This window comes from Talpa occidentalis, unplaced genomic scaffold (genome assembly GCF_014898055.3).
Source record: "Talpa occidentalis isolate TD23 unplaced genomic scaffold, MPIMG_talOcc4v2.1 talOcc4.2, whole genome shotgun sequence".
NCBI lineage: Eukaryota > Metazoa > Chordata > Mammalia > Eulipotyphla > Talpidae > Talpa > Talpa occidentalis.
Window position 1 is genome coordinate 136,773,559 of NW_023602073.1, and position 12,388 is coordinate 136,785,946.

At 36.8% G+C, this 12,388-nt stretch overlaps 1 protein-coding gene across 1 annotated transcript in view; it reads left to right on the forward strand.

Annotated features, from left to right (window-relative positions):
• PHACTR2 (phosphatase and actin regulator 2) overlaps positions 1-12,388 on the forward strand; it is a 135,264-nt gene that overhangs the window by 111,482 nt on the left and 11,394 nt on the right. Inside the window, 1 exon segment of the mRNA XM_037520503.2 lies at positions 7,192-7,268. Coding sequence (XP_037376400.1) covers positions 7,192-7,268 — 77 coding nt within the window.

Consider the following 12,388-nt stretch of genomic DNA (forward strand, 5'->3'; position numbering starts at 1 on the left):
AACTTGTTTATGGTTTATGATTTTTGTCTCTTTAAAAGAATTCTTCTCATACCAAAATCATGAATGTATTCCCCTATGCTGTTTTCTAAAACAGTTTTAGCTTTTTTACATTTAAGTTCTTATTTTATGTAGAATTGATATTTTAGAAGGCATAAGATATGCTTTTAGCTTTGTTGATCATCTCTAGTATGTGTTTGTTTTCTATGTTGTTATTTGGTTTTGACCTTCTTTCTCCTAATTTTTTTGGGGGGATTTTACTTGGCTGTACTTTTCTAATTAAAGATGCACTCCCTTAAATCAGTAATTTTCATCCTTCTTTTCTAATATAAACACTGGAGGCTATAAATGACCCTGTGTGTCAGCATGCAATGTGGCCACACATAGAAATTACCTGGGGAGCTTTAAAATTGTTAATGCCTAGGTCTCACCTCCAAAGACCCTGATCTCATTAATCTTGTGTGTGGCCTAAGTGTTGGGATGTTTAAAGTTTGTGGTCAGTGGTCACTGATTATACGTGTCGCAAGTATCCTTGAAAACAATATGTCTTCTACAGCTTGGGTATAAAAGATTCTAAATATATCTTACTCATTTTATTTATTTATTTATTTATTTATTTATTTATTTTTGGTTTGCTTGATCTGTCAAGTACCAAGAGATACTACATTCATGGTTTTTCCTCTTTCTTTATAATTTTGTCAATTTTGCTTACTATTTTCTGAAATCATGTCAATAGATACATATAAGTTTAGAATAATTATATTTTCCTTATGAAAACTTTATTATGAGATTCTACTTCAAGCAATTCTTTTTGTTATAAAATCTGTTTTGTATTATTTTAAAACTTAATTATCAAGGTGAATGAATTTAGACCCCATTACTACTATGAATTTAGGCTGTAAACCCATGTGACAGCTGACTTATCACTTCAGATTCTCTGAATAGAGGTCAGCCTATCTTCCTCTCTCATTTACTATTAACCACCGACATGCAATTTTCTTTGCTGTACTCTGGGGTCAGAAATTCTAGTTCACCCTTGCTCTTAGGGTATGCTGTGTAGACTCTCCACTTTATGGCAAGATGATCATTTACTAGACTTTCCACCTTGGGAAGGTTTTGTCCCTTGGCCTTCAATATCTCACCCAGCTATGACAATGACGCTCAAGTCACCAGGTTTAACACAACAGATTCCTTCAAGGTCAAAGCCAATTTCATTTTCTGCTTACCTTATTTCTCTTTTTTTTTTCCTTAGTACTTTTTTTACTCATTTACCAGTGGATCCATACATTTCAGTTTTTAAATGTTATGTTCAGCGTTTTATTTCTCAGTAGAAGCACTGGTCAAGGTACCTGGTGTGCCACTTTGCAAGAAACAGTGTAGACCTTTATGCAAGTTTTCTTCCATCTCCTTTCCTTCTAGTTGTGGACTGTTGGCTACTCACCTCTTATTTATTGAGGCCTACCTAATTGGCCTTCTAGTTGTGGACTGTTGGCTACTCACCTCTTATTTATTGAGGCCTACCTAATTGACCTTGTCCCACTCACCATTTCTGTGCAGTGAACTATTCCACCACTTAGTAATTAGAGACAACTATTTTCTTAATATCTTGTACATTTTGTAAGTTGGGAGTTTAGTCAGGGCTCAGCTTGGTGATGTTTCAGTTTTTTAGAAAGTAAACTGAGGTTACTCAGTGTTAGCTGACAAAGGGGCTGCCCTGGAGGGACTCAGAAGGCGGCTTTCCATACCTGGTGTGTTGGCAGGGATGGGTCAGAAACTGGACTCAGCTGGGACTGTCCACCAAAGCACCTGCATGTGACCTTTTCCATGTGCTGGCCTTGATTGTCAGACTCCTTACCTGGTGGCACGCTTTCCCCAGTGTCTCCAGAATCACATAAAAGGTAGCATGGCCTTTTCTGTCCCAGCTTTAGACAGCCCCCAGCCTCATTTCCACACCACATTCTATTAGTGACAGGCATTCTGTAAGCCCTGATTGAAAGGGAGTGGAGTAAATTCTGCCTCTTGTCTGGGAGGTGGCAAGGTCATAATTGTAGAAGAGCAAGAAGGCTGGAGGAATGATTACTGCCATCTTTGGAAAATGAAATTTGCTGTCCCCACTATTCCTAGCTATCTTACTACTCAATGCTGAACTTCAGAAAAGCAGATAGAAGGTGACCAGGTAAATGAGTAAACATCACAACAGGCGTGAAGAATGTAAGCGCGGAAAATCTAAATGATTAACCACCCTCATATGGAATCAAAATTTTCCATACCCTGGAATGAATCCTTTTTTAACACTATTGTCAGACAGTAAAACTTGTCCGTCTCTAGCCAAACAGAAAAGGTTTTTCTTTTAATTTTGTATTGAAACCAAAATTAGTTCTTGTGCTGGACTTCCAGGCTGCAGGGAAATGTGCTTGGTCAGGCTTTTTCCTACTGACTTAATTTCTGTGCAGAAGTGCTTTGAAAGCACATGACTTTTGCATCTCTCTGAAGATGGAACCCTGAGCCCCAGAGCACAAGCCAAAGGCCCGCCCTGCTCACATGGAGGCTCATTTTTTACCTCTGACATTGTTTCTTCCATTTCTCCCAAGTCTTTTTTTTTTTAAGACTAAAGGACAGCAATTTTAGAACTGGATTTGTTTTGAGGTGGTCTTTGCCCTTGAAGCAAAAATAAGGATAATTTCTTATAGAAAAAAAAATGTGTGCTTTTTAAAAATAAATCAAAGTGCAGCAGTTTAAAATGCTGTTAATGTATATACACATGACATAGTCATTGCCCAAAATCATTATATTTAGAAGAATTTAAAGAAGAAAATAGCAATTGTAATGCACACCAAAGCATGGTGTCTTTAAGAATGGTTAAAAATATTATTTTTCATAATAATGAAAGAAAAAGTTATTTCCTATCCATGTTAAGATAAGTATATAAAAATATCACTTACTATATGCATAGATAGTGAAACTCTTAGTGGTCTTAATATATATATTACTTTAGAATGAGAATAACTCATTCTAATCATTTTAACATGTATTTCTGAGTTCCTATACTTTTTAATTTAAAATAAAACACTTCATAATACATATTGCTCAGATTCAAAATAATATGTCTTATTTCATTTGTTAACTGGTACAAAAATCTATGACTTTCATGTTAAAAAAGGAATTTGACTTTTTAATTTTTGGACTATCTAGCTCCCATTTTAAAAAAATATATTGAAAGTGAGTATTTCCACCTCTGGATTCAAAGTAAACACTGAACTTCCTGCCAACCTCAAAGAGCAATCAACCCCTTCTCTCTCTTTTCTTAGTTCACTTTCTTAGGCTCCTTATATATATGCCACTTTGAATTTTTAAAAATCGTTGAGCTTCAAGAATGAAGAAAAGGGGTCAGTATCCAGTCAGTCAATAATCAGCCAAGCATGTTCCCTGAAAACACTGCATGAGGCACTGGAGAGAATCTCACGGAGCTGACCATCATGTTAAAGTGCCCACATTGGAAAAGAGAAGTAATGAGAGAAATGTCTTATTAAGTGTGAACTCAGTTGGGATTAAATCAGTTTATAATGAAATGTTTAACAGTGCATGGACTTGAGTACAACACTCGAAACAGATGCATGTACAGTAAGAGAGAAATGGTCTCATTTCCTATGCTGAAGTCTATAAATGAGCCCTAAGTGACGGGTGGAACTACAGAGGGGCATCTGTTGGCCTGAAGACGCAGGCTCCACATGGCAGCTGCTGTCTCCCTGAAGTGAGACCAGGAAGCTCTGTTGTTGGGAGAGAAAGGCAGGCTTTGGAGCTGGGCATTTCTGAGTCTGATCCTGAGGTGGCCATTTGGTCATTGTTTGACCTTGGTAAAGTCATTTTATCTGAGTTTCCATACTAATAAAGTAGAGCCAACTATATCTGTCTTGAGAATTAGGTAGAATATCTCCTCAGTCCAGCTTACCAATAGCTCTTACCACTATTACATTCATGGTTAGACTTGAGAATCCAAACTTTATTGCCATTGGTGATATTTTCACTGTTCATTGATGCCATAGTTTATGATCTAGTATGAAATGGTCATAATAAATTGTAAATGGAGATGTCATGTCCCAGTTGATTCTTAGAGAATACTTTTATTGACTTCTGTCAGACTCTTTAGATCAATAGACAACCTACTATGGAGAATTAGTACTTTGCCTTATTTCCAGTGAGTCTCCTCAGTGACATCTTCTTGCATATGGTAGACTCTATAAATAAAAATGAAAGAATTGTTAGTCACAGTCACAAACTAAAATTGATTTTTTTAAAACCTCACAACAATGACACTTTATTGAATATTTACAGTGTACAAGGTGTTTTCAGATATGCTCATAACTGAATTTCCTAATATGGTGAGGAATTGTCAGCCCAAATTTCCAGATGGGAAAAGAGATTTTGGAGCAAAGTAAGTCACAGAGGGTCACACTGCTAATAAAGGCACACATAATACCTGATCCATGTCCTCTGAGTTGAATATACTGCTTTTCACTTTTTCTAGTGAAACCATTACATTCAGAGGAGAATTTTTGAATTTTATATATATATATTATATATATACTCACACACACACACACATTTTTTTTTTTAAATTGGAGTAATCTTTGTCCCTTTTTTCACAATATCAGATTTCTCCCCTCAGGTGTGGTCACCACAGTTCTCCAGCCACCAACACACCCATAGGCCTCCACCATAGTCCACTGTGCCCTCCCCACCCATTTGCTCTCCTTCCCAACCCCTTTCCTTCAGAAGAGAAATTTTTTATTAAAAGATTTATTTATTTATGCATACAAGAACTGGGGTACAGGCCAGAGTTGTGGAGGGTGAGAGGATTCACCAAAGACAGAGTGGGGAACAGAACAGGCAGACTGACTGAAACACTGCTGAGGGAGCAGCGGGAAAATCAGGAGAGGTCTGCTGCACCATGTGGGTAGCTCCCTGGCCAGGGATTGAACTCGTGCTACAGTGACTGCGGATAGCTTCATAGGTTGCATCTTAACTCCTTGCACCACCAGGGAGGCCCCAGAAGAGAAATTTAAAATGAACGTGGAGGGCCTCCCCGGTGGCGCAGCGGTTGAGCGCTGGGTTGCGAAGCTGCCCGAAGCCTCTGCAGCGCTGGTTCAATCCCCAGCTGCTCCCTGGCCACCGGAGGAGGGTCCCACATGGCGCGCAGACCTCGCCTGCTGCCCGCTGCTCCCCTCAGCAGTGTACTTCGGTCCTTCTGCCTGCTCTGCTCCCCGCTCTGGCTCTGGTGAATTCTCTCACTCTCCCGCACTTCTGACTGTGCCCAGTGCATGTATAAATAAATATATCTTAAAAAAAAAAAAAAAAAAAGACTTAAAAAAATAAATAAATAAAATGAACGTGAAGGTATGATCTTCTGCCACTATCCAAATTAAAATACCACCTTTCATGAAAACCTTTTGATAGATGTTAATTGGTGATTTGTATGATCCTCACTATTTTGGTTCCTGGTTGTAGATACCAGTTTTTATAGTGAGTAAAACAACCTCCCTCACTGTTGATCTCACTGGGAGATAAGCTTTATGGTTTTATCACAGGGGACTTAACCCATATTTTTTTCTCTGTTTGTTTCATCCCTTCAAAAACTCAGTAGCAAGAATTATTGCTACAGTTCCCAGCCACACGGACTGAAGAATATATTTGGAATGACAAGACAATCCTTGTCAAATAACATTGGAAGGGCCACAGGGAGAACACTTGTATATTGCAGAAAGACAGCTAATGGTGAGAGAAAGCTAGAGAGTTCTAAGGACTTGCTTTTGGTTTTCCCCTTTTCGAAATTCATCATTATCTAACCATAAAGCAAATTTTCTTATCTCTCAGTGAAGTCATTCTCTGTGGTTTTTAATGTCATTCTGTGTTTTGATTGAAAAGTCCATTTCTCATAAATGGGGATGTTTTTATTAGTAGTTTTCACTTAATGAGGAAGCCATTCTTTGTAGAAAATTAGGAAAAATAAATACCAAGGTAAAACCAAAACCATTCATGACACATCCACATTGTTAATATGGGTAATTAAGATGAACATTTTGATGAGTATTTAGCTCTTCAACCAGAATGACATAAGTATCTCTTCAAACCTGAACAGATACATGGATGGATTATGTGTCCTTAAATAGTAATAGTAACAGCATTCTATTTGATATTTCCTTTGAGTAGTTTTCATCGCTTTGCTAAAATTGTTAACTCTGGTTGTCTAAACTTCCAACATTAAGAAACAGTAGCTTGCTCCATGTTAGAGCTGTGTCATTATAAATGGTATTAAATGCAGAACTTTCACAAGAAAATGATGGTGTCTCGAAAAATCTCACGGCCCCACTTTCCTTGTGGTCATCGAGGACAGAGGATGTGTGGCTCATAGATCAGGCCCAGGGTGACTTTAGCAAAAGTTTAGTGTTTTCAACTCTATGATAGTGCAAAAGTTTTCTTCTCCTGAATCAGTGGTATTCTGTGATACTGGGCAGTAAATCACAGTTCTCGGTCAGTCACATAATCTCTGGGGTAAACAGCTCATACTCTGCATTGTTGTAGCATGTGAGAGTTCTGAGCACATTTAAAGTAGGCCAGGGGCCTCCCTGGTGGTGCAGCGGTTGAGCGCTGGGCTGCGAAGCTGCCCGCAGCCTCTGCAGCACCGGTTCAATCCCCGGCTACGGGCGAGGGTCCCACATGGCGCACAGACCTCTCCTGCCGCCCGCTGCTCCCCTCAGCAGTGTATTTCGTCAGTCTGCCTGCTCTGCTCCCCACTCTGGCTCTGGTGAATTCTCTCACCCTCCTGCGCTTCTGACTGTACCCAGTGCTTGCATAAATAAATAAATAAGTCTTTTAAAAAAATTTAAAAAAATAAAAATAAAAAATAAAGTAGGCCAGGCTAATAAGCTATGATGTCAGGTAGGTAAGGTGTGTTGGAAGCATTTTTGACATAAGATATTTTCAACATATTGGTTTTGTTGGGGAGTAACCCTATCATCATAAGCTGTAGTATGTAGTAAGGTGTCACATTTACCATACCTTTACCTCATAGATATCAGGAGTCCCTTTCTTTTCAAAGACATTTCTGTAAAGATTGTCTGCTTCATTGATACTGTATGTGCTGAGGAAAATGTGACCTGAGTAACAATTCTGTTTATCTATTTTTTTCCTATTTAGGCAGCAATAAGGAAAGAACTAAATGAATTTAAGAGCACAGAAATGGAAGTTCATGAAGAGAGTCGACAGTTTACAAGGTAGGTGGGTACAATTCAGTTTAGCCTATTAAAAGTGACTAAGATGGTAAATTTTATGTTACGTGTATTTACCACAATTAATTTTTTTAATATAGGTTAGCAGATTACTCTCTAATGAGCATTTCTAAAATTAAGTCTTATTTTTTTCTTTCCAAGAAGTCTGAATCATTCTAAAGGGCTCTGTTTTGGTTTCTTTCTTAGTTTTATTTTCTGAGCCAGAACAAGCATCATTTATTCTGCTCTTGAAGAGACTCTGTTGAAGTTTTATGCCCAGACAGATGCTGGAGAAAGTCAGTGTGGGCACAAATGTGTTTGCTTTGGACTCATAGTAGAAGCAGCTTAGGCTAGAAACTCAGTTCTCAGAAGACATAACTCAGAATATGAATCCAGCTTTTACTGGTGACACAGAAGATCTCTAGAAACTGGCCGTTTCTTCTTCCAGCACCTTCAGTGTCACAGGCTGCCAAATCCAGAGGGGACCTGAGTGATGGCGCAGTCTGACCCCACCCGCCACCATGTACTTCTCTCTCCCGGGTTCACAGGCTTTGCTTTAGATAATGTGTGGTCCTAACATTTTGTATGCTATTCGAATCTTTAAAAATCAAAATGTTAAAAAATATCCTGGGAAAGATGGTTACATGGAAAAGACCATGGTGGATCTTTCTAGAAAAAAGCACAGATGCCCTAGGCTAGAAATACCCACTCTAGGGCAGCCACACATCATGGTGCCTGTTTCTGCAGTGGCTGGTGGTGGTGGAGGTGGTGGTGATGGTGCTGTTCTGTGCTGGGAAGCATGTGATGTGATCAAGGAAGTCGAGGCCTGCTTCATAATTAAGTAGCAAATCCCTTCCCTGAAGTGCTTGGCAGCTGACTTGCTCCATGGCTCTCGCTCCTATAATAATGGCCGGAGTGCAAAAGAAACTCTTCTCCAAGGGTCTGTGCTCTATTAGTTTTGTTTCTTCCTATATCATCTTTGTAAGTCCATTTATCCTGAATGTCCAGGATTTTTCTCTCTCTCAGGGCTTTATCCTGTCATAACCTAGTCTTGGACCCATTATGTGCCCACATCAAGCCAGCCCTATGGTTTTCTTCTTTTCTTCCTTCTACTCTGGGGTCAGGAAGAGTTCATGCTCATATCTGACACCTGTGTTCATACTTCTCCAGTAAAGTTCATCATAATGAGGTGGCTGGATATTTATGGTGACTTCAAGCTGGCTGGGACCTCAGGCAGCTGGGAAGATGGAACGTGTTTGTATCCTTGAGTCTTGTCCCCGGAGAAGGAATGATGGCACTCAACCCAGTCTCTGTCATTTAGGATTGTTTTACTCCTGCATAGTTTCCCTAGAAATCATAGTATGTGATAACCTCATCTTCATTGCATAGTACTATATGAATAATAAACTACAATAGAAAATAATCAAATTTTTATAAAATATATTTTATGGAAGTTTCTGTTTTATAAAAATTAAACATTTAGACTGAAAGATTCTTTATCTCCTCTCGTATGCTATGAATGAGTAAAAATAAGGTAGGATGCAAGGAGAAGTAAAGTAAAGAAGTCATTTATTTTTTAAGTATTTATCTTTAGGTCAGTATATATCTTTTAAGTATATACCTTTAGATACACAAATACATGAAAGTAATGTATCCTAATTCAGCATTCAAACAGCACAAAACCCTATCATGTAAAAATGAAATCACTCTTCCCCAACATCATTCCCCTTCTCTTAGGAAACCAGCAATAAAACTTGGGTGTAGATCATTCTAGACATTTTCTATGCATTTACAAACATGTATGTGTTAAACATAATTCATGTTTTAACATATATACATGTCATACATGGGTGTGATTTATACTTTTATGTGTAGTTACAAACATGTAACATATACATATTTGTACAATATGGATATATGTTTATAAACATATATATTGATTATATGTTATATACTTTATTATATATTTCTATATTATGTATTTATATACATTATTATATATTATATATATATAATGAGAAGTACCTTCTCAGTCACTTACAAAACAATATCTACAAAATCTTTTAATTAATTCATTTAATCTTTTAATTAATTCATTCATGTGAATGACCATTCCATTTTATAGATAATATTCATTATATATAATATATAATAAAGTATATAAATATATAATATATAAATATATATACTAAAGTATATAATATGTAATCAATATATGTTTATAAACATATATACAGAACAGTATATACAAATATATACAAACATATATACAAACATATATACAAAACATACAAAACAATATCTATAAAATCTTTTAATATTGGTATATCATTCATTCATGTGAATGACTATTCCATTTTATAGATAATATATCATAAGTTATGAACAGTTATTTTTTATCATTGTTTATGGAATTTGCAGTTTTTCATTATTAAAACAAGGTTGTCTTGAGTTTATTTATGAACACATCTTGTGCATACATGCCAACATGCCCATATTTCTGTAGTGGTCCCATAGTTTTCTAGATCATTGAATATATATGTATATATATTATATATATTTATATATATATATATATATATATATTGCATTTCAGAAGACAGTGATATCTTCCACAAAGGAAACAAACTTTACACTATGACTTACTGTTTATGGGCCTCACAGCATAGTGGGTTGGAATCCAGGGGGAGGGGAGGGGAGGGAGGGCAGAAAGCAAGGAAGAACTTATATTCTAAAGAATGAACATTTTTACATAATATCTGTGAAGTTGGGCATGACTACATTTTTTTTGGCCACTTGTTTTTTATTTTTTGATTTGCCATCACCAATTTTCTTTGGAGTTGTTTGTCTTTTTCATATGAATTAGTGAACTCTCCTTTCGATATTGTGGATATCAGCATTTTAATACGTGTATACATTTTCCCTCAAGCTGTTATAAGCCTTCTATTTTTTTTAGATTATTTATATTTATTTATGCATACAAGAACTGTGGTGTAGGCCAGAGGTGCAAGGGATGAGAGGATTCACCAGAGACAGTGTGGGGAACAGAACAGGCAGATCTACTAAAACATACTGCTGAGGGGAGCAGCAGGTGAGACAGGAGAGTTCTGCTGTGCCACATGTGTCAGCTCCCTGGCCAGATCAAACTCATGCTGCAATGGTGTCGACAGATTGCTTGATAGCATTGAGACTTTAACCCCTGCACCACCAGGGAAGCCTTTCTATGTTTTATGGTGCTGTTCAGATTTTTGCATATTCAAATTAGTCTATTGTTATTTTTGCTTCATTTTTTGTGACTTATGAAGGAAGAACTAGATTATGAAATCAATATCTTCATTTTTAGGTTCTTTGTTGTGTACTTACTTACACCCATCATCTATTGCGCATTTATTGGTGTGTACAATTTAACAGAGTAAACTAAATTTACTTTGTTCTAAATCAATTGTCAGTGTTTCTATGCCATTTATTTCACTCCTGATGTGAAAATTTCCTTTTAATATACAATTGGGTCAGTTTCTGGATACTTTATTATGCTGTAACGAGCTAGTTGTCTATCTTTTCACTGTGACATACTGTTTAATTAAAATAGAAATATAGTATGCATTTATATCTGATGGGGTATTTTTCCATCTTCAAAATTTTATTGGCTATTCCATATTTACTCATCTACAGAAATTTAGACTAGGCTTATTGTGTTCCATAAAATAGTGTGCTGATACCTTAATTTTTTAAAGTAAATATTAATGTGTGCAGGTAGGGATAAGCAGCATTTTGAGAGAAAATTATAAACTTTTTTTTGTAACATCTGATATCAAGGGTAAGCTTTAAAAAGTTTTCCAAAAAGTATATTGATTAACACTCTTTAAAATGTATTTCCAGATAAGGAAAAATTAAATATTCATATCACTAAGATAAATATGCCTTGCTTAAGTATTCTTTAAGACTTGGCAGTAAAACAAATGTCTACTGCTATTTTTCCATTAATTTATATGACATCATTAAAATTGGCATTCCAGTATAGAAATATTTTGGCTCTGATACCTATAAAAATCATACTTACGATTTTTAAATTGTCTTCAGTATCTCTTTTAGGAGGAAAAAGTTTTGTTAAACACGCTGAGTCTAAACAAAACAATACAAATGTACGACAATATTTTATACTAAGAAAATTGCTCTTATACAAGATAGGAGGGCTCTTAGCACTGGCTACCCTTGAAATAAACACAGTCGGGACCATTACCTAGCCCTTTAAATCATCCTGGATATAGAGCAGCTCTGTTATTAACTCTTCTTAGTGCTAGACATTATTTCCTTTCTCCTTTATACCAAGTTAGCCTTCCTTCCAAAACCTAAATTAACTCCCTGTGGGTTTGGGGTAGCTAATAAATGAATGGTTCAGCCTTATGCCCTCTGCACAGGCACCTCTTTATGCAGAGATAACCTCACAGTGATGTATCAGTGAATGCTAGAATAATCCATTCCCATATGTACATAGCTTCCATTGCTTTTGTGTCTCTGGAAAGTACTCAAAAAATGAAGAACAATTGATTGCCTCTGGGGAGGTAGCTGACATGGGAGGGAGACTTCTCACTACTTACCTTTTTGAATTTTTGAAGTAAGTATTTCCTACTCAAAAATAATAATTTAAAAGAAAAAATAATGAATTCATTCCTTCAGTCCTCTTTCTGTGCCTGAAGATTCCATCACGTGTCTTTTCTTGAAAAAGGTGCTGGCACTAATAATAATTTATTTTTTAAGACTTATTTGTTTATGCATAGAACTAAGGTGTAGGCCAGAAGTGCAGGGGGTGGGAGGATTCACTCGAGACAGAATGGGGAGCAGAAATGGTGGATTTACTGAAATACACTGCTAAGGGGAGCAGCAGACGAGATAGGAGAGGTCGTTGTGCCATATGTGGGTTAGCTCTCTGGCTGGGGATTGAACTTATATAGCAGTGTTGATAGCGTGATAGCGCTGAGATTTAACCCCTACACCACCAGGGAGGCCCACTGATTATAGTTGTGATGCCACTGGGGAGATAATTCTGAAACCTCCTTCGCTGAATATCTTCTGTGATATGTTTGGTCTGTGGTGAAGACAGGTAGTGATGTACTCTTTCCTTTAAT